This window comes from Nannobrachium achirus (genome assembly GCF_963921795.1).
Source record: "Nannobrachium achirus genome assembly, chromosome: 18".
Classification (NCBI taxonomy): Eukaryota; Metazoa; Chordata; class Actinopteri; order Myctophiformes; family Myctophidae; genus Nannobrachium; species Nannobrachium achirus.
Window position 1 is genome coordinate 47,348,327 of NC_137825.1, and position 23,618 is coordinate 47,371,944.

Consider the following 23,618-nt stretch of genomic DNA (forward strand, 5'->3'; position numbering starts at 1 on the left):
CTTGCAGCGCGGCACTCGGTGCCACGCTGTGAGCTTGTATATCTGCTATTTTTCAATGGTTAAAGCACAAAATAATGCATAATAAAGCGTTCCCAATTCCCATTCATGGGGGGCCCACAGTGAAGCCTTGTACCCAGGGCCCAGAATTTGGTGTGACGCCCCTGCGTGTGTGTGCGTGCGTGCGTGCGTGCGTGCGTGCGTGCGTGCGTGCGTGCATACGGGACATGTGTGCGCATGTTTGTGTGCATATGGGGGGGCCCTCTCGGGCCGCAAAGCAACGCGAGACGACTGTAATTACTCGCAAAGCTCCGGTTACCCTTCCAACAATATTTGCTTGTCAGAAGTTATGAGTCATTACTGTCTTTATCTGTCCTAAAATAGTTTTTCTGGAAACTTTAAGCCTATAAAAATGATTGGATGTCATTACTCCACCAATGTAATATGGAAAACACGCATAGCATAATCAAGCGTTTTACTTATATCAGCTCAACCTAAATAAATGGCATTACATAACCCTGCCTTGACGATATAGGGAACAACATTTTGCTCCCATGAGGAAAGGATTAGCAGTGACATAATGCACCGTAGTGTACGGTATTCTGTAGAATCAGAATCATTTTGAAAGGACATATAATATGATAATGTGCCATTATGGCATTATGACATTAATTTGCCGTGACACCTAGATTACACATTGTGTGTTACACAGTGTTGATACTTTTTACTCAAGTAAAACGTGAGTATTTTCAGTGGTGTCGCACCAAATTCTTGGCCCTGGGTGCTTTAACTATTGAAAAAAGTTTTTTCAAGTTTTTTTTTTTTTTTTTTTTTTTTTCCAAACCTATGTTTCTATGTCAGTGGTGCTCAAACCTTTTCATGCCAAGGATCCCCAACATGATATGTATTTGGCCACGGACCCCCATCTCAAAATATTTCGTTTCAGGGACCCCCCAGAAGCAAAGTTTGAGTAACAAATGTTTCCTTAAAAATTACATATATTCAAAGATGTGCACACATTTTCATTACTTTTCAAAAGTAGCAGATCTACAAGCTCACAGGGCAGCCCTCTGTGCCACGCTGCAAGCTTGTATATCTGCTATTTTTCAATAGCTAAAGTATAAAATAATTAAGGCCCCTCCTAGTCCAGGCGTTTCGGGCAGTATTTTGATGTAATCGTGCACTTTATGAAAGAAGCATGAAATTTGGCACACAGTTAGAACATGCCATATGGAACATTTTTGGCTATAGGGGCATTGCAGATTTGTCTTGGGAAACCTGTGGGAGCCAATTAAAGTTGGGCTCTCATAGACTTTACTATAGAGTAAAATAATATAAAAAATACATATGCTTTAAGTAGCATGTAAGGGGTCAAACTAGGTGTTTTTGGGGATGCTGAATCCAATGCAAACATTTGTTTTGCAGGAAAAACATTCCTTGGGCTAAAAACGGACCCCATAAATCTATTATTTAGTGATGAGTCATCACTTTTCAAATTTTAGTGGCGGCCGTTTCTCGGAAAGGAATGTTTTTTTGTGCAAAACAAATGCTTGCATTGGATTCAGAATCCCGAATAACACCCAGTATGACCCCTCACATGCTACTTAAAGCATATTTATTTTTTGTATTTATTTGACTCTATAGTAAAGTCTATGAGAGCAACTTCGATTGGCTCCCACAAGTTTCCCAAGACAACTCTGAGATGCCCCTATAGCCAAAAATGTTCCATATGGCATGTTCTAACTGTGTGCCAAATTTCATGCTTCTTTCATAAAGTGCACGATGTTTGCCTGAAACGCTCGGACTATCCACCTTGGGCCCTGGTAACTCAGTCCCACTTTACCTCCCTTGCGACGCCCCTGAGTACTTTTCCCACCCCTGGCTGCAGGTCAGCGTGGTGGCAGCATGCGGAGGATGTCCCTGCGTCTGGAGGCGCTGAGCTCTCAGGTACAGAGGCTGGCCAGGGAGAGAGAGGCTCCACAGCCTGCTAGAGATGACCTCAGTCTGGTACTGCAGAGGTAGGCACACACATACAATCAGGGACGTGCTGGCCATTGGGAAAAGCGGGACAACTCCCGAACGGCCGGTTCATTCTCGGCCCGTCCAGGCCGGCCATTAGGAAAAAATTTAACTGTTTGCACAAAATAAAAATTAAACTGTTTGCACAAAAGTAGTGAAAACAGCCGATCTACAAGCACACAACGCCTCGCACCGCGAGGCGTTGTGTGCTTGTAGATCAGCTGTTTTCACTAGTTTAAATCATTTTTTAAATGATAAATGACAAATGATAAATGACAAAACAAACGGTTTTGGATATACAAGGTTTCCACCCGACAACGACGAAATATAACTCATGTACAGTAATTGGCCCTGCACTGGCTTGTCACTTGTCATGATCTGAAATGGCAAATCTTTGAGTAGCAGCAGTGCTATAGAGATCTCTCTCTATAGCGCGCATGAGGGCCTCTACAACTCTTTTTCCCGGGCTGAATCAGGGGCCCAGCACGTCCCTGCATACAATTCAATTCAATTCAAAGGGCTTTATTGGCATGAGAAAACATACGTTTACATTGCCAAAGCAGAAGTGAATACAATACAATACAATACAATACAATACAATACAATACAATACAATACGATACAATACACACACACACACACACACACACACACACACACACACACACACACACACACACACACACACACACACACACACACACACACACACACACACACACATACGCACGCACGCACACACACACACACAGTGGTGGAAAGTGACATTTACTTAAAGTATTTACTTAAGTACTTTACTTACAGTACAATTTGGAGGTATTTTTAATACTTTCACTTCTACTCCACTACATCTCACACACGTGTGTGTGTGTGTGTGTGTGTGTGTGTGTGTGTGTGTGTGTGTGTGTGTGTGTGTGTGTGTGTGTGTGTGTGTGTGGGTGGGTGGGTGGGTGGGTGTGTGTGTGCGTGGGTGGGTGGGTGTGTGTGTGTGTGTGTGTGTGCAGGCACATGCACACATAGACATCAAAGGGGGCTTGAGCCCCTTCCCTTTTATCCGTCTGTAAAAAGTGCCCTCTCCAGACCATGAATGCAGTTTTTTACTATGGTGAAAGAAATGTAAAATGCCCTCTTTCCGTGCCATAACTCAAGGCAGCATTCAAGAGAATTGCCTTGTCCAAACTCTCCTGAACAGATATCCAGTATTGACTTGATTATGCTTAGTTCAGTGTGGTATCAAGCACCAAAAATAGCCAACCTGAAGAATACAACGCTTCACGCTGCAACGCGTTGTGAGCTATTTTCGACATTTCCACCAATAGTACCCTTTAGAAATGTCAGCCCATGCCTCTCTAACATTCTCTGCATGTCCCTGTGTGTGTGTGTGTGTGTGTGTGTGTGTGTGTGTGTGTGTGTGTGTGTGTGTGTGTGTGCGTGCGTGCGTGCGTGTGTGTGTGCGTGTGTGTGTGCGTGCGTGAGTGCGTGCGTGCGTGCATGTCAGTCTCCGACAGGACCACAAAGGCATAGTGCGGTCGGTAGAGAGGGAACTGAGGAGCATGTCGGAGAAACTAGAGCAGTTCCACCGTCATCGTCCTCCGTCTCAGACACCAGCACCGGCACGCGACGAACCCAGAACACAAGCAGGTAAAGACCAAATGCACTTTCTGAGATTTACCCCCACAACCCCTTAAAGGTAGGGTAAGTGATTTAATTTAATTCAAATAATAACAAAATGGGTTTATGTTCTTATAGTACTAGTTACTATAGAGTGTTTGGTCCATATTTGGATATCAGCCTCGTCCCCTGTGAGGAGAAAAAAGCAGTTTCAGCTTTGGTGGAGGAGACAGGTTTTCCTCCAATCAGGATAGAGTGGGGCCCTCCTCCAATCAGGATAGAGTGGGGCCCTCCTCCAATGTGGTCGAGTGGGGGCGGGCCTGATGCGCACCAAGGCCTGCCCCCACTTGATCATGATTGGAGGAAGGCCCTCGCCTGTCATAGAAACAGCCATCAGAAAAGCTGATGACAAAATGTATTATGACAATATGTATTAAATATATCTAAATACAATATCAAACTTAAAGGAGTAGTTCACCCCCAAAATGACTTTCTTTCCTATTGATTACTCACGCCATGGAGACTTGAGTTCAATAATATTTGTTGTTTTTTGTCGCATTCCTAAGACAATAATTTGATTACAATAGATTTACCCCCATTGATTCTGGATGGGCACCCAAATGCATTTGGGTCCCCATCCGGAATCAATGGGGGTAAATTTACTTTATCCAATTTTTTGTCCTATGAATGTGACGAATACAAAAAAATATTATTGAACTCAAGTCTCCATGACGTGAGTAATCAATAGAAACAAAGTCATTTTGTGGGTGAACTACCGGTACTACAGAAAAATGCAAAATTAACGGTTTTGGACTTATGAGATTTCCACCCGACAACGACGATATATTGGTTGCAAAAGTTCATTAGCAGGCCATCTGTGGTCGGTGTCATACGGTGCTCCCCGTAGTCCAATGCACGGTTCATGGTTCACACTCGAGGTTAACCACACAGAGAAATTAACAAGCTGCGATGATGGAGGGGGTGTGAAGGGAGGGGGTCGAAGGCCGCAGTAGTGAGTGCAGGTGGTTCTGGGGGATGGAGTCCTCGAATTAATAGGGGGGGGGGGGGGGGTTAACAGGTCCCACGGAACCGACGCGGACCCCGGCCGACCACGGGGAGGAAAAGGTTTATATCCCCGCAACGGCCCTAAAGAGGGGTGTGTCAGGTGGGGGTTACGCACCCCTGGCTGGCACGCGAGGGGAGGTGAGGACGAGAGGAAGGGCCCGAGAAAGGCAGAGAGAGAGAGAGAGAGAGAGAGAGAGAGAGAGAGAGAGAGAGAGAGAGAGAGAGAGAGAGAGAGAGTTTTGGGAGCGCACACGCCGGTGGTGGAAAAAGTACTCACGTATGTCTACTTAAAGTAGGACTGTCATCTAAAGGGGTACTGTCACTTTAAAAAGTCATCTTAAAATATTAGTTCATATGTTTATGATGTCATTGTGAGAATGCGCAATTATAAGCCAATGAAATTACTGTACTTAGACTACTTACTGTACTGGTCAGCTGTTGTTGGGGGGCGAGGGGCAGATTACACTGTGACATGAGTTTCAGACTATTTCAGACCGTTTTCAGAGAGACCACGTGACCTACTGTATCATACTATTATAATTTTGGGGGCGTGTCAGTGGGCCTTTAATTAAAAGTATCAATACTAAAATAGGCTATAGAAATATTCTGTTAGGGTTCACACACCAAAATTTGGTCGCCAGCGGATAAACTCTTTTGCCTGACTAAAAACGCAGAGAGCTCATTCTGTCCCAAAGACAGTGACGCGCCTCGGCAATCGGCACCTGTCAGTCACTTCCAGAACACTCCCCATTCCGCGTTCGACGAAAAACCGGAGCTCCAACTTAAACGCAAGGTCGGCGCGGCGCGCAGATATCCTCCACTGACATGAAAGCGCCCCCTTCCCATTGAAATGCATTGGCGGAACACAGATTCCACTCTCATATAGCTATTTTGGTGTGTGTGCACCCTTACAAGTAAGAGTATTCCGGAATTCAAAATGTACTTGGGTAAAAGTGTGAAAGTGTTGGCATCAAAATGTACTTAAAGTGCCAAAAGTAAAAGTACAAAATGTTTGGAAAATAGCAGATCTACAAGCTCACAACGCGTCACGGCGTGTTGCGATCTTGTATATCGGCTATTTTCAAATAGCCAGAGTATAAAATAAAAGTGTTCTAACACCCAAAGTTCTCAAGTACAATATTTGGATCCGAGATGTAGTGGAGTAAAAGTAACAGTATTGGAAATTGGAAATACTCAAATAAAGTATACCTCAAAATGTACTTAGTTACTTTGCACAGTGGTGTACACTACACTCTGAATAAAGGGGATTCATAAAGCACAGGGGCCACACGGACACCCGCGTTTGAGCCGACGCACGCAATTTTCAAAATCTGAAAGCACTCCTAAATATACACAGGCTCCCCTCACACACAGAAGCCCACGCACTCAGTTGCACACACACACACACACACACACACGCACGCACGCACGCACGCACGCACACACACACACACACACACACACACACACACACACTCCTCCCCCACGAGTGAGCACCCCTCACCCTGCATGCTTCCCTCACATTACCTCACACACCCATAAACCACGATTCAATTACCCAGGAGTCCTTTCACCGGCTTGTCGACTCGTTCCCCCTGTTTTCTCAAACGGAGTGCCCCCACCCCAACCCCACCCCACCCCAGCAGGGGGTTCGCACCAAATTCTGGGCCCCGGGTACAAGGATTCACTGCGGGCCCCCCATGAATGTTCTTCACAGGGGGAGGGGGTTTAACCCATAGACTGGGAACGCATTATTACGCGTTGTTTTGTGCTTTAACTATTGAAAAAATAGCAGATATACAAGCTCGCAGCGGGGCACCGAGTGCCGCGCTGCAAGCTTGTAGATCTGTTATTTTTTTTAAATCTTGAACATTTTGTGCAAGTCTTTGAATATTTTTTTTAAACCTATGTGGTGCTCAAACCTTTTCATGGCCACAGACCCCATCTCAAAATATTTAGTTCCAGGGACCCCCACAGAAGCAAACTTTGAGTTGCACACATTTTCACGACTTTTCAAAAATAGCAGATCCACAAGCTCGCAGCGCGGCACTTGGTGCCGCGATGTGAGCTTGTAGATCTGCTATTTTTCAATAGCTAAAGTGAGGCCCCTCCACCTTGGGCCCCAGTAACTCGGTCCCACTCCCCCCCCCCTTGTGACACCCCTGCTCCCCAGCCCTCTCTCTCTCTCTCCAAGTCTCTCCACAGCATATCACTTGTTTTGCGGGCCTTCGCACCTTGGGCCGTTAATACGACTTCTCTTGTCTTCTCTCCCTCTCTCCCTCTCTCTCCCCCTCTCCCTTTTACTAGGTTGTTTTACACAGTTAAGAACTGTGTGTTTTGGCAACGGCTAGCATTGTAAAGGAGCATGTTTGGTAGGAGGCAGGTGGGTCAGGTGTGTGTATGTGTGTGCGTGTGTGTGTGTGTGTGTGTGCGTGCGTCCGTGCGTGTGTGAAAGTTCATTCCAGTTGATTGACATTGGCTGGAGAGGGTGGGGGGGCTTACTGGAAGGGGCCCCTGAGAACACAGCACCTTTAGTCTCAGGCTTTCCTTTATGCATGGCAACACTATGCATGGCCGCTACACTCACCGTGCACGTTTCAGCCAAGAGATTATATATTGCCGTTATTATTATCCAATGTTGTTCATTACCTGCGTTGGGCTTAACTTCACAATGTGCTTGCTGTTAGCAAAGCCAGGTCGGTTGGAATAATTATGCATTCAAATTGGACCGCGTAAAATACGTTTTTTTTGTGATGGTTGATATCTCATAAAGGAGGCCCCAGGGGTGTCGCACCAAATTCTGGGCCCTGGGTACTTTAACTCTTGAAAGATAGCAGATATACAAGCTCACAGCGAGCTTGTAGATCTGCTATTTCTTTTTAATCGTGGAAACGTGTGCCTATAGTCTTTGAATATTTCAAATCCTCCACTGACAATGTTTCTTTGTCAGTGGTGCTCAAACCTTTTCATGTCAAGGACCTCCAAAATGATGTATTTGGCCACGGACCCCCATCTCAAAATATTTCGTTCCAGGGATCCCCCCCAGAAGCAAAATTTGCGTTACAAATGTTTGCTTAAAAAAATAAAATATATTCAAATATTTGCACACATTTTCAAAAATGGCAGATCTACAGGCTCGCAGCGCGGCACTCGAGCTTGTATATCTATAGCTATTTTTCAATAGCTAAAGTATCAAATAATAGGCTCTATGCATATACGCCATTTTGTTCTACTTACGGGCCTCTTTCGACTTCCTTCACAGGTGTTACCGATGATACTAATGAAGGGTCTGTTCCATTCTGGTCAAACAGAGTCAGGGTGCTGATATTGTGCATGTTGGCTCACTGGAAACACTCTGCTACACCAGTGGGTCTCAGGCCATGGCTACACGGAGCTGGATATTTATGAAGCTAGACATTTTTTTGTGCTGTTGGCTTGCAGCCACACGGATATTTCGGCCGCAAAGCTGGATATTTTTTAAACCGGATAAATAAGTGGAGAGATTGAAAAATATCCGATTCACTGGATCCGCCGTGTAGACAGGGAACCCGGATATCTCTCAAGACTTTACTATGTGTGTGCGTGTTAGACCTAGATATCTTTGTCGTGTGGATGTGGACCTAGATATTTTTCTATGTGGATATCTGAAAAAACGGGATATATGAAATATCCAGCTCCGTGTAGCCATGGCCTCAAAGTGTCCTTGAGTGGATTCCAAATGTCCCCATGCAGTTGTGGAACTCTGAGAGTACATGCATAGAGCCCATTAAGGCCCCCTCCACCATTGGGCCCTAGTAACTGCAGTCCTACTCCCCCTCCCCCCTTGTGACACCCCTGTGGTTGCAGAAGGCCCCCACGAGGAGTGCGAGGTGCCAATGGACCGTGCATATCCTGTCTGCTCTGAGAAGGTGGAGGTGAGAAAGTGAGAATGCACATAATGACTGTATACTGTACCTACTGTATGCGTCACCTCGTCGCTAGATGTGCCGTTTCGGGTAGGGATGGGACGATATAAGCGATATTATCGTTTATCGTGATCAAAAACACTCAGGATAATCGTATTGTGGAGATTCAATTCATCGTGAATTCGTCCTCCGTCATGGACTGGACTCAATTCACGTTTTATTTGCCGAGCAGCATCCGGTACCATTTGAACCCTCTATTGGTAAAACGTAGGCCTACGTATATGTACTAATATACATATACTTTTCACTCTCTAACAGATCTAAAAAAAATAGACGATCTACAAGAGCTTGTAGATCTGCTATTTTTTGTCAAACATTCCGCCCCAGGATAATGTTTGTTGGGGATATTTTGATCATCGTGATAATATCGTAAATCACGATTTCTTTGGTCACACTGATCCTGACATGATATGTTCATATCGTCCCATCCCTAGTTTCAGGTCTTTAGGCTCTTTTACTGAAAATGTCCTGCTAATGCATTTTTTCCACAGGTTTCTTTCCCTGTCTTTTTTGTCTTTATTTTTGGAGCGGTGCACACACACACACACACACACACACACACACACACACACACACACACACACACACACACACACACACACACACACACACACACACACACACACACACACACACACACAGATTTTGACAACTGTGTGACTCGGGCACAAACAGTTTAAAACCCACTGACCTACCGTATACTGTTGTTCCCTATTGAGCTTGGCACATTTCCTGGGGCAAGCTGCCCAGATCACACGTCACACGTGTCTTCTTATTGTTTCACTCTCAAAAAGCACCTGCAATGTAAAGTGAAGTTTATACTTTATACTATATAGTCTTTTAATTAATATTGTATTGTACGAATTATGTTTTATTTTTAGGCACAAGAGTAATCCCCAAACAGGACAAATCGGAGCCGAGAACATGATTGAATAACAGGAGCCACAGAAGGCTTCTGTGGTTGCACTGGAAAGCTCACAGATGTGAATATTTGTAAATGTATAAACCAGAGAGGCGTCAATTGGGTATATGGCAAGGTATTTCAGCTGCCATACCTTGGCTACTACAGGGGGAAAACAAATGTGCTTCTTAAAATAAATTCATCATGCCTGTTGCTAAGGTATGGCAACATGTCTTGCACGCACACGAAGATGCGCGTGCAAGACACCAGTCATGTTGCCATATACCGTAGCTTTAGCCGAACTGACGCCACTGCTGGAAAGCTCACAGATGTGAACATTTGTAAATGTATAAACACAAAGCGCCAGAGTGTTAACAAAGCACATTTTCTCCCCAGTTTAGTCGGTGCCAATCCCTCTCCATGTTTACGGTGTCTCTGTCAACCCCTACTGCTGGTCTATAGGGTGGGTGTGTGTAGACCGCTCATATCCCGAAGGGCCGCTGTTCCGACTAGCAGCGGCAGGTTAGTTACTCGTCACGGTTAGTTACTGAGGTTAAGTTTAGGGTTAGGGTTAGAGTTGGGGTTTGTTTTCGGGATACCGGCACGTCGGCACACTGATACGGACCCGGGACCGGCCTCCCCGGATGACAGCGAAGAGACAATTGAAGGACTTTTAAGACCTTTTTTCAATACCTCAAAAAGAAAGAAAAGAAGAAAGAAAAACACTACTGCATCAAAAGTAATCAACAAAGCTTATAAAAAAAAAGTGGTCAAACGAATTGCCAAAATTGTGAAAACAGACGCGTTGCGAGGCGTGATCCGAAAATGGGGGGCAAGGCCTCAAAAGGTTGAGAACCACTGGTGTAGACGACCACATGTCTCATTCGATACACATGGACACATCCTTTCACCTGACAGTGGGGAGTTTCACGGGGTGTGTGTGTGTGTGTGTGTAGTTCTGTTGCATCTCTTCTCCACTAGACCCTCCCCAACATTTTAGTATTTCGTTTTTATTCCGATTTCGTCTGCAAAAAAAGGCAGTCGACGGACACTTTTCGCCAGAGGTTTCGTAGACGAAATCAACAACACCGATGCCTCCATTGCTTATTTATAGCTTTAACCCCATTTCTCTCCCTCTGCGTTGGACCGCTGCCAGTTCCTGCGGTCCCGCTGGCAGTCGGACCCCTGCTATGCTTTTTACGGGGTGGATGGGAGCACCTGCACCATACTGGCCTACCTCAGCCAAACTGAGGACTTCTGTCCCCGCCGCCCAGGAACAAACCATTCTTCACCGCCGTGGCGCCAGAACCCGCACTCCCACGCAGAAAAGGTATCTCTAGACGACAGGCATCAATCTTTTTGAATAGTCAATGGTGTGAATATCAAAGTTATTGTGTTTTGCGTTTTGCGTCTTGCTGCGGTATTAAATATAGCGTCACTGTCGGGCAGAAACCTCGTAGCTCCAAGTTTCAAATGTGTACGTTTTTCCGTAAAGTAAAGCCCTGCTTCATCACACAAGACTATTGCACAAAACTAGTGAAAACAGCCGATCTACAAGCACACAACGCCTCACTAGCTTAGATCATTTTTAAAACAATAAATACAAAACGAACGGTTTTGGACATACAAGGTTTCCACCCGACAGCGACGATATGTGTCTTTTAGTTACAGATAGCACTTTAAAGCATCGGTTTCATTTTCGATTTTAACCCCTTTAACAATGATCTGATGCTTTGGCTATTCGAAAATAGCAGATATACAAGCTCACAGCACGTCACTTCGTGCCACACTGCAAGCTTGTAGAACTGCTATTTTAGAAAAAAATCATAACAATCTTTGAGTAGAACCACCGTAGAGCAACATCACGTTCTTTCAGAAAACTGTTAGGATTTGGAAGCCATTTTTAAGAATCGGCCTCAGTTATAGTAGTGGTTCCCAAACCTTTTGGCTCAAGATCGACCCAAAAGAGAAATTAGACGTTTGCCCAGGACCCAAACTAGTGAAAATAAAAAGAGCAGATCTACAAGCTCACAACGCGTTGCTTCATACCTCAGTGTGGGCTTGTACATCAGCTATTTTCACTACTTCATAAACATTTGTTTTCTAATTCATTGAATTTCTTAGATGTTTCTGCTCATTTTAAGTATGCCTGGCTGGTGGGTGGTGAGCCAGCTGAAGTTAGCCACACCCATTTCTCATTTTATCGTCTAATCAGGCTTTTGGGAACACCCTGGACAGTTTTTGAATTTCTTCATTCAGTATTTAGATATTTGATATTCATTTCGCCCCATTTTCGGTCCGGTGTTTATTGGGAACCAGTGAGTTATAGTAGGCCTATCTCACGTCTGCACCCAGGCTGAGATACGGACCAGTCTGAGCTCCTTGTACGAGGCGATCAGCAACAACAACAACAACAACAAGGGTCCCGCGGTGAAGTTCATCCGCTCCAGAGTGGAGCGGATGTCAGAGCAGTGGACGCGGGCCGCCTTGGATATGAGTCCAAACGAGGGCAAGACAACCCCATCAGCTAAGTTGAAGGTATTACTTTACTTAACCCATTTAGGCCTAGAATTATTGAACGCTTTAACCAGTGAAAAATAGCAGATATACAAGCTCACAGCGCGGCACCGAGTGCCGCGCTGCGAGCTTGTAGATCTGCTATTTTTTGAAAAAGTCGTGAAAATGTGATGTGCAAATCTTTGAATATATGTATTTTCAAAGCGAACGTTTGTAACTCAAATGTTGCTTCTGGGTGGTCCCAGGAACTGAATATTTTGAGATGGGGGTCCGTGGCCAAATACATATATCCTTTTGGGGGTCCTTGACATGAAAATGTTTGAGAACCACTGATATAGTAGTCTCTCAAGAACAGACTGACTGAGCTCCAGTTAAGTGAAAAGGACCTTTTCTTTGATGATGGCTAGCCAGATTGCTGACATAGAAACATGGGTTTTTAAAAAAATCTTAGAAGGATTCAAAAGACACTTATAGAATCGGGTCAAAATTCAAATTTTCAAGATTTTTCAAAAATTGCAGATCTACAAGCTCGCAGCGCGGCACTCGGTGCCGCGCTGTGAGCTTGTATATCTGCTATTTTTCAATAGTTAAAGCATAAAATAATGATACGCAATAATGTGTACCCGTTCTAAAATTAATAAAGGTACCAGGAAGTTATGCAGAAATGCCTATACATGTAGTGAGTGGCAAAAAAACCCTACTTTCTGGCCTTGATAGCCCATACATCCAAATGGAAAAGTCCTATCTGATTGTATTAAACCACATTAAACCAACATTGCAGCTGCACGCAAAGCTGGAATTATCCTCTTTCTATCTGTGCAGGTGATTATTTTTCGGTGTCAGAGTTAGGAAGCGCTTGTTTTCAATAACGTGCAATGTAGAAACAGGAGGTACGCAGCACCGTTGCGTTGAGTGATTTCCAACGAGCACTTAGAGATTTTGTCCAAAAATCATGCAAATCGGTACACAGTGTCTCTGATAGTTATTAAATGAAACGGGTGTTTCAGATTTTTCATATTTCCATCCTGATTGGCTAAAATTGGCTTCCAAAGTTTGCAGGAGTGCTCTATGTTGAACAAAATGTCCCTAGAGGCCAAGGAAAAACCTTTGCCCTTTTCCCCACATCTGACTTTTAGAGCGCTACCAAAATCCCGCAAATCGTTACACAGTATCTCTATAGTCATGTGATCAAGACAGATCTGTCCGATATTTCATATTCCATCCTATTTGGCTACATTGTCTTCCAAAATTTGCATGATTGTTCAGTTTTGAACAAAATGCCTCAAATGATGAACGCAGGGTGCAATTTCCGTGAGATTTTGCATGCAGATTCCTACTAGATCGAGGAACAAATGCCATCCTTTTCACATTGGCATGTTATAGCGCCACCAGCAGGTCAACTTTTGGAACAAAATGGCTCAAATCATGAATGCAGCGTCAGACTACCTTGCAAAGGCAGAAGAAGACATGGCACCCTTTTCACATTGGACTATTATAGCGCCACCAGGAGGCCACAATAACATACCTGACCTGGTGGAGACCCATGTGATCGGAAGAGCAGCTTCTAGTTACAGTCTAACACAGGGGTCTTCAACAGGGGGTCCGGGACCCCTAGGGGGTCCTCAGAGTTACTACAGGGGGTCCTCCAAATCTTTGTGTGATAGAAACCTTTTTTCCTCCTTTTTTTTATATTAACCACTTGAACCCTTAGTGTCCATATTCTGAGAACTAGCAGAAAAAATAAATAGCAGATGTACAAGCTCACAGCGTTGTGAGCTTGTAGATCGGCTATTTTCGGCAACGAGCTTTGGTGTAGAGGGGAAAAAGAGCACACTAAGTACAAAGTGAAAGGTCAAGTTTAATATGTATTGATGGTTCAAGAGGTTAAATATCTGAAAACACAAATTGAAATGAATCCAAAATACACTGATGATTGTGCTGTCAAACAATGAAACTACCGTATATGGAATCTATTAACAGGTTGTGGGGGGCCCTGCATGCTTCATCTCTCTCTCAACTAAGGGGTCCTTGACCTGAAAACGTTGAAGACCCCTGATCTAACATAATATGAACACTTGTTGTAAAAAAACAAAGTTGTCCTTTAACCCATTTAGGCCTAGAATTGTTGAACGCTTTAACCAGTGAAAAATAGCAGATATACAAGCTCACAGCGCGGCACCGAGTGCCGCGCTGCGAGCTTGTAAATCTGCTATTTTTGAAAAAAGTTGTGATCTACAAGCTCGCAGCGCTCGCAAGCTTGTATATCTGCTATTTTTCAATAGTTAAAGCATAAAATAATGATACACAATAAGGTGTACCCGTTCTACTCAGAGCGTGCAAGTCCAGTAAAAATAAGGCTGAGGTTGGACAAAAATGTATTATTTAGTTTTTCAACTGATTCTGACAGGAAATTAGGTCTACTAGCCAGGATAAAAAAATCTACCATGATCTGCTCACTGCAAATACCCACAGTGGCCAAATCAAGTTGGGCTTCCATCGACTTTCTATACAGGAGGAAAATACCCAGAAAGAAATTTGCTTTAAGTAGGATGTGAGGGGTCTAACTAGGGGTTTGTCATGATGCTGAATCCATTGCAAGCATTTGTTTTGCACAAAAACATTCATTGGCCCCATAAAACGCCCACAAAACTGTGGAAAAGTGATGACTCATCACTTTTCATCACTAAACCATCATTTTCTGGGGCCATTGTTAGCCCAAGGAATGTTTTTTGTGCAAAACAAATTCTTGCAATGGATTCAGCATCATGTCAAACCCCTAGTTAGACCCCTCACATCCTACTTAAAGCAGTTTTTTTTCTGGGTATTTTCCTCCTGTATAGAAAGTCGATGGGAGCCCAACTTGATTTGGCCACTGTGGGTATTTGCAGTGAGCAGATTATGGTAGATTCTTTATCCTGGCTAGTAGACCTAATTTCCTGTCAGAATCAGTTGAAAAACTAAATAATAACATTTTGTCCAACCTGAGTGTATTTTTTCCCTAGATTTACTAGACTGTCCACCCCGCTGCAGGTGCTGCTCTACCCTGGGGTCTTGGCTGCGGCGGGGCAGCGCTTTGGGGCCATGGTGGAGAGGGGGGGCCCCCTGGGGGAGCTGGTCCAATGGGCTGACCTCGGCGCCTGCCTGACCGTCCTGGGTCATGATCTGACCATCAGCACGTCGCCACAGCACCTCCGCAGGTATAGCGCCTCTCCTCGTTGCGACGTGCCATGTCCTTCTGTTGTCAGTGCCGGTTCTAGGCCTCGGGTGGCCCTATATATGCAAGATTATTTTAGGTCATACATGGGCAACTGGGCGCACATGCGGCCCCCACCTTCACTTAAAGGTGATACACCATGAAAATTCACTTTTCCTATTTTAAAACCTTTTTTTGAGGTCCCACTAGCACCTTCTATCCTCACAAAGTCCCATTTCAGACCGTTGTGTCTTTCTCATAACCCGCTTTACTTCACTCTATATTAGTAGCTTAATGACAATATGATGACAATAAAATGTTAGTCTTTTTTTATGTCCAATGTATTTGTATTTAAAGGAGGACTTCACCACTTTTCAACCTATCTTCATATAATAGGTCCTCACTAATGTTCATAATAAAATAGCGCAATTTTTTTCTACTCGGTCCAAGTCTCCTAGGAGAGCTGTGGGAAGTTCAGAATCCATCGTCTTGTGACATCATCATTTCCCCCCCAAAAAAAATAATCAATATTTTTTATCACGAGAACAATGGCTTCCACTTTAACACCTTCTAAGCCAAGGGGGGCCCCTTAATGTTAAAACCGTACTATATCGCACATCCCCCCAGGGACTCTCAGCCACGTCGTACATTCCCGGACTTTGTCTTTAAAACCGGAATAAAAGCTTTTGATCCGAAAATCGGCTATCGTCTAACCTTCCCTAGTCACCACTCGTGCACTGATAGCTCATGCAGACCGTGCATGAAGCAGAGGTGACGTCAGCGCCTCTCCTTCTCCAAGGCACCTTCCACCCATCCGTTTACTGTCTACACACTCGAGCTCCTCCTGCAGCCATGCTTGGGGCTATGCTAGCGAAACTTTTCAGTTCTGTTCTTCAGTCACACATGGACTATTTGCGGGGACATTTACGTGAAAGGATCGCGCACGCGAAACGCACGGGGACATCGACGATCGGCCAAAACCCCCATTCTATCCCAACGGAGATCGAGAAAATCATGGTGAGTTACTGGCCTGGGGGGAAAAAAAAAAGAAAAAACAGCGGCGCTGTTCAAGATGGAGGGGCTGCGGGGTCATGTTTATAAACATAATATTATGTCTCAGATCACAATACAATAATAGAAATTTCACGGCTAATCTACCAACCACCATTCTATTTCGGACTGCAACGTGTTAACATTGCAACTTTTCAGGAATAGAAAGCCTGCAGTTTCTATTAGCTTGGATTCCCAATCGATGATGTCACAAGACGATGGGTTTCTGACCTGCCCACAGCCCTCCTCTGAAAAAAAAAAAGCAATTTTTTAGTGAGGACCAATTATATGAAGATAAGTTGAAAAGTGGTGAAGTCCTCCTTTAAGTTCATAATGTCAACATAAGTATAACTAAATGCACTGGAAATTAAATCAAAATGTTACATTTCAGGATTCCAATAAAGAAAATAAAAGCTAATTCAGGATTACAATTCAAAAGTAGCAAAAATAGACGATCTACAAGCTCAAAACGTGTCGCAGTGCGATGCGTTTTGAGCTTATAGATCTGTTATTTGTGCTACTCTTACTGGAAATGAGAAGTTTTTGCTCGACAGTAAGACTATGCCAAGGGATGTGGCTCTCTGGAATGAGTGTGGAAATATAGTGGCCCTCTCTATCATCAAAGTTGCCCACCCCTGTTTTAGGTGGTCCCCCACTGACGGATGCGCACTTATGCGCGCATCCATCAGTGGGGGACCACCTAAAATAATCTGCCGCACCAAATCAAAACATTTCTATTGATTCATTTGCTCATGAATCAATACAGTGAAGTTGGGGATTGTGGGTAAGGAGGAAGGGGGAGGGCATGTTAAAATAATAACGCTAGTTTTTGGATAGGGGATACATGACATAATGTAACAATATGTTTTAAAAAAAATCTTCTTCCTGTGATGTGGCCCCCTTAGTGGTTGTGGCCCTAAGCGACTGCTTATATTGCCTATGCCAAGAACCGGCCCTGCCTGTTGTTAACACGTGGGATGCCATTATTTCGTAATTATTTTGCTACAGAGTGCCGCCATTCACTTAGGCTTTATTTTCACGGTCTTTAATGGCGGCCGAGTATGTTTATTTTCACACGGAAATGAAAAATCCTAACCGCGGCCGGTCGTCGTGGCCCATTGTCGCCGTGAAAAAAATATATCCTCTCCTGATATAACGCCCCCTTCCCATTGAAATGCATTGGCGGCGGAACGCGGATTCCACTCTCATAGGTACTTTGGTGTGAGTGCAGCCTAACAGAGTGTTTCTACATTTGCAGCATCAATACTTTTATTCAGGTAAAACATTTGAGTACTTTCCCCCCAATGTTCTGACCGTTGGGAAACGTTTGACGAACCAGGCCTCCTCTTGCACATCTCTATGTTTGAAATGACACTCAATCACTGACCATTTCCAAATGCTCTGTTGTGAAGGGAGCCTGTTTATAAACATGGCAAAAATGCTGCAATGTGGGGCGCTGAATCACATTGTGGGAGTAGCTCCCACAACGAATCAGTGGCTCACCAAGAATGAGTGCATAGTGCATACCACCTCTTCAGACTTGCGACTTTGCTGTAGCCTGGGATCACTTCCAATTTCGGGCTTCTGATCCGGTCGGGAGCGGATGACGTCCTGCGCCATTTTGTAGTCAAAACGGACACTTTGACCGGAACTACCAAACCGGAAAACGCAAAACCCAAAACAATTCCACGCGCTCAAGGACATCATTTTAGTACCTACCCAATAAAACCCTTAATGCAACGTAGTTTCTTGTTTTTTGTTTTTTTTTCCTTTATAAATTTTATCCCACGATTTTGCAACCCATTTTTCACCCAGTGCCAATTGCCTATGTAATCCTGGGCTCTGCTCTCCCTCTGCCGCGCCTGGGGAGACAACGGACTGACCTCATGCTTCCTTCAATGCACGAGTAGTCCAAGTTGTTTCTTTTCACCTGACAGGGGGGATTTCCCTGGGATGGACCTAGCGCATGGAAGGAACACGTTATTCCAACCAGTTCCTTTCCCCTCCATCAAGTGCCCCGGCTGGCCAGGGGGAGGCATTATTGAGACCAGGATTACTGCATGTTTTTGGGAGGGTATCAACCCTAGGAGACACGGGGAGAACATGCAAACTCCACACAGAAAGGCCCTATCGCCGACCCCACCTAGGGTGTGGGCGCTGATGACGCGGAGGGAGAAACACGCCCCCAGCACCCACAGCGTCCCCCGGCGGGAATCGAACCCAGGACCTTCTAGCTGTGAGGCGAAGCGCTAACCACTGCGCCACCGTGCCCCCAGTTTCTTGTTTTTTGAAAGGTTCGTTTGGTATATCCATCTTTTAGTCCACCTCGTAGCGACTGGCTTCGCTGTTACTACATGTCATCTGTTCGACACCCAACTCTAACCCTTACCCTAAACCTAACCTCCGTGGGGTGAGTCGCTAACCCTCCCGACGCTCCTTTGTCGAACTGGCGGTCGTTCGAAAGAGCGAGATTTCCCCGACTGGCAAGACTGTAACACTTCTCTAGCATTTAAATAAGGATTGGGGAAACAAACAGGGGGAACCAAAACAAAGCGACACCGCTTCTTCAGCCATCCGGTCTAGGATGCCATCCAGCCTAAACCGGATCAGACGGCCTGTAGACGGTTGTAAACGAATACCAGGCTTTCCTCCGAGGTGGAAAGACGGGTGGTGCGAGGTTAACTTTGTTGTGATTGGTTCTTCAGCTTGATAGGTGCCGCCCCAGGCAGAGGAAGCTGTCCAATCCGGGGGCCCCTGTCCTTTGACCTCATCTATACCGACTACCATGGCCTGGCCCACCTGCAAGGAGCCATGGGATTGGCCTTCCAGCACTATCAGTACGACTCCTTCCATACTTCTCAAAACAGTTTCTCTCCATCCTGCCTGTCGGTAGGGGTGGGCGATATGGAAAAATACAATATCACGATATTTTCCCAAGCTGTATCACGATACACAATTTTATCACGATTCTTTTTCATGTTGTTTTTTATGGTTATTGTTCAAGGTGCTTGACGAAAACTAGACTCTCTGGGTTCCTTTTGGGAGGTCTAAATTGAACTTTACAAGTATGTAACTCTGACAGTATACAAATGAAACCAAATGGACCCTTACGGGTCCATTTGGTTTCATCTGTATACTGTCAGAGTTGTCAAAATGTCAAGAGACCTTGACATTTTAAAGTTTGAGAACTACTGATTTAGACCAAAATGCAGGTTTAAATTGAATTCTGCAATGAATCTCTGTATTAACGATTAAACAGGATGTTTTACAAGGCTCCCTCAATTGTATCACGATATATACGATACCTCTGAAAGGGCATATCGTGGAGACATTGTATCGTCTCAACGATAATTATCACCATATCGCCCGCACCTGTCGGTCTTCCTGACCGTTGGGGAAATAACTTGAGAATGGATGGCTGGATTGTTACACCTGGTGGTGGTACATCATCAGTAGGCTGCCTTTAAGAGATTAGTGCAAGGTTCCCACGGGTGAAATTCCTGGAAATATTTTGAAATTACAAAAATATTTTTCCAGTACTGGAAAAGTTTTGGAATTGATCAAGAGTCCTGGAAGGTCCTGGACCTTAATAGCCATGCATTGTCTTTGGTTATTGATTTTGTTAATACCTCTGAAATGACAAATTAAACACGGGCCAAATTGTCAAATATTAGAGGCAGAAATTGTGAAAATAGCCAATCTACATGCTCACAACGCCTCGCAACGCGAGGCGTTGTGAGCATGTAGATCTGCTATTTTCACAATAGAACCATGTTATACAAAATTCCTCAACTCTTAGTGCTCGTCAGGGTGGGGGGTCCCCAGTTCAAATATGATTATTTCGGGGGTCACGGCCTGAAAAGGTTGAGAACCACTGGCATACACTACCTGTCTTTGGGCATTGCGACCTGTCATTGAGCTGAATTATTGTTATATAGTCCTGGAAATTGGGTTAAATATTCTCAAAAAGTTTTGGAAAAGGTTTGGAAATTAATTGGTAAAAATGTGTGGGAACCCTGTTAGTAACTTTAGGAACGTGTCACTGTTACTACATGTCATCTTTTCGACACCCGGCTCTAACCCTCACCCTAACCCTAACCTCCGTGGGGTGAGTCGCTAACCCTCCGGTCGAAATGATGGTCGTTCGAAAGAGTGAGATTTTGCCAGTGACTTTTGGGTATAAAAGCTTAATTTCACAAATGAAAATGGCATAATACAGTACATAAATCTCAGGTGGAAAGGGCAAATGTTTTGACAGATGCAACTGAGTGCACATGTTTTCTCTTTTTTTAATCAATATATTATATTGAACTTGAGTTCAAGGGCCCTATTTTCGTTTGTGCTTTATCCCTAAACGTCTTTATTAATCTTCCTTTTTTTACTATTAAAAAAAAAGAAAGAAAAATAGCCGATCTACATCAACAAAGTATTTTAAAATGTTTTTCAAATTAGGTAAAAAATGGCAAAAGAGTTTGGGGATACGGAGTAATATTTTCATCCATGCCTTACCCTGTATCCCTAAATTCTTTTGCCATTTTTTACTATTTTGAAAATCTTTTTTTTTATGGCCTCTCACTATCGATCTTTCATTCTTTAACTCGATGTATAGGTGCCGTTTCCGAATCCTGGACTCATTCGGCACCGAGCCAGCCTTCAACCTGGGGAGCTACGCACAAAGCCATGGTTACAACACACTGTGGGGCAGCTGGGGCCTGCAGCCTCTACAGTACATGACAATGTTCCGTAAGTGTGTGTGCGTACAATTTGCAATTACAATTTAGGCATTTAGCAGACGCTTTTAATCCAAAGCGACTTACAATAAGCAGGTAATACATCAATATAATAAGCAAGATAATATGTCAGTGCATCAACAACAATATAACAAGGCATCCATCCATCCATCTTCGACCGCTTATCCGGAATCGGGTCGCGGGGGTAACAGTTCCAACTGAGACTTCCAGATTTCCTTATCCTGAGCAACTTCCTCCACTCCCTCAGGGAGTATACCGAGGCGTTCCCAGGCCAGTTTGGAGATATAATCCTTCCATCTGGTCGTAGGTCTGCCACGGGGTCTCCTCCCAGTGGGACGCGCATCGAGAACCTTCCTAGGAAGGCGCTCGGGGGGCATCCGTACTAGATGCCTGAACCACCTACGCTGACTCCTTTCCAAGTGAAGGAGCAGCGGCTCTCAGGTGATTGAACTTCTCACCCTATCTCTATGGGAGATACCAGCTATCCTTCTGAGAAAACTCATTTCGGCCGCTTGTACCCAAGACCTTATACTTTCGGTCATGACCCACACTTCATGACCATAGGTGATAGTGGGAACGAAGATTGCTCGGAAGACAGAGAGCTTTGCCTTACGGCTCAACTCTTTTTTCTTCACCACAGTGCGATTTAAAGACTGCAAAACCGCTCCTGCTGCTCCGGCATAGGGATATCAATCTAGAAAAAACAATAACATAGGTAGACCACGCACCTAATGAGTAAAACACTTTTCTAAAACAAAAATGTTATCTTTGTGTATGGTTATTTGTGTGAGGTTATTGAGGGAAGGGGAGTGTTACAGTAGTGCTATGGGTTTAGGTGGAGTCTGAAGAGGTGAGTCTTCAGTCCGTGGCGGAAGCCAGGGAGTGAGTCTGTTGTTCTAAGTGCGACAGGCAGTTTCAAATTATTCCACAGTGTGTGTGTGTGCGTGTCTGTCGGTCGGTCTGTCTGTCTGTCTGTGCTTGCATGCGGCTAGTGCAACGGCTACATTTTGTGTGACTATAATAATGATGCCATCATAGTTGCGACCGTCAGGTCGCACTTACTACCAAAACCTCCACCGGCTGTCTGTCTCTCCGTCCGTCACACGTCACACTTTTTCCCTGCTCATATCTCCGCAACCGTTGACCCGATCCATGCCACATTTTGCACACACACTCCTTGCCTGCCAAACTACAACTTCCAAGCGCACATAAAATGCCGTAACTCGGGCTAGGAGCGACCGGGAGAGCCGGGGCCGGTACCTATTCGTCCGCCTCGGCGCAGCGGAGACCCCACCCCTCATTTCTCACATGGCCCTCTTCTAGCGCCACCATGAGGCCGATTCTTGCAAAACACATTTTTGGACAATGCTCCTACAATTTTTGCCCTAAAATCACACAAATCGGTACACAGTATGTCTACACTCATCTCATCAATATGGATGTCCCATATAGCGCCACCATCAGGCCGATTCTTTCCAACCACATTTTTGGACACTGCTCCTACACATTTTGCCCTAAAATCACGCTGCGACCTGACGGTCGCTTATCTCCCGATTAGGGAGTCTTACTGGTATTAGTAATGCACCTTAAACGTGTATTAAGCATGTGTCACTGTGTCTGTGTGAAACTGAAGCGCATATACCCGGTGGGAATTACCCTTTTGCGCAGGGCTTTTTTTTCCTGACCATCACGGGGGACTGATGATCCCTCACATTCGTACGGGCTCTCTAAGTGTCCTCAGGGGCGCGGGGAGGAGGATTAATGGCCCGAGGTTAAATAAACCCGGTGCCTGGACGGAGCTTTCATCCTGACACCTCTAACCAGTCGTCTCTCCCACCCTGCCGAGAGACGGAGACGAGCTGGAGGCGGCGTGATCCAAGAGGGAAGAGGCACTCTTCATCCCACAGCCCGAGACACTGTTTATTTGTCCTGCAGAGGGGGCGAGGAGTTAGAGGGATGTCTGCCAACCATGATGGGAGAGAGACAGAGAGCAGGGGTGTCACAAGGGAGGGGGAAGTAGGACTGAGTTACGAGGGCCCATTAAGGTGGAGGGGCCTTTAGCTATTGAAAAATAGCAGATATACAAGCTCACAGCGCGGCACCGAGTGCCGCGCTGCGAGCTTGTAGATCTGCTATTTTTGAAAATGTGTGCAAATCTTTGAATATATGTCTTTTTTAAGCGAACGTTTGTATCTCAAAATTTGCTTCTGGGCATGGTCCCTGGAACTAAATATTTTGAGATGGGGTTCCGTGGCCAAATACATATCATTTTCGGGGTCCTTCACATGAAACAGTTTGAGCACCACTGATATAGAAACATCGATTCTTCAAAAAACCTTAGAAGGATTTGAAATATTCAAAGACTTGCACAAATGTTTGTATATCTGCTATTTTTCAATAGTTTTTTTTTAAGTTTGTATATCTGCTATTTTTCAATAGTTAAAGCACAAAATAATGCGTAATAATGAGTTCCCAGTCTAAATGATGGGTTAAACCCCCTCCCCCAATGAAGAACATTCATGGGGGGCCCGCAGTGAATCCTTGTACCC

At 44.7% G+C, this 23,618-nt stretch overlaps 1 protein-coding gene across 1 annotated transcript in view; it reads left to right on the plus strand.

Annotated features, from left to right (window-relative positions):
• LOC308303148 (alpha-1,6-mannosylglycoprotein 6-beta-N-acetylglucosaminyltransferase B-like) overlaps nucleotides 1–23,618 on the plus strand; it is a gene marked incomplete at both ends in the record, with an annotated part of 65,759 nt that overhangs the window by 24,794 nt on the left and 17,347 nt on the right. Inside the window, 8 exons of the mRNA XM_080747471.1 lie at nucleotides 1,886–2,015; nucleotides 3,515–3,657; nucleotides 8,539–8,606; nucleotides 10,715–10,888; nucleotides 11,914–12,096; nucleotides 15,106–15,272; nucleotides 19,024–19,155; nucleotides 20,928–21,061. Coding sequence (XP_080603597.1) covers nucleotides 1,886–2,015; nucleotides 3,515–3,657; nucleotides 8,539–8,606; nucleotides 10,715–10,888; nucleotides 11,914–12,096; nucleotides 15,106–15,272; nucleotides 19,024–19,155; nucleotides 20,928–21,061 — 1,131 coding nt within the window. The remainder of the gene's footprint in view (nucleotides 1–1,885; nucleotides 2,016–3,514; nucleotides 3,658–8,538; nucleotides 8,607–10,714; nucleotides 10,889–11,913; nucleotides 12,097–15,105; nucleotides 15,273–19,023; nucleotides 19,156–20,927; nucleotides 21,062–23,618) is intronic.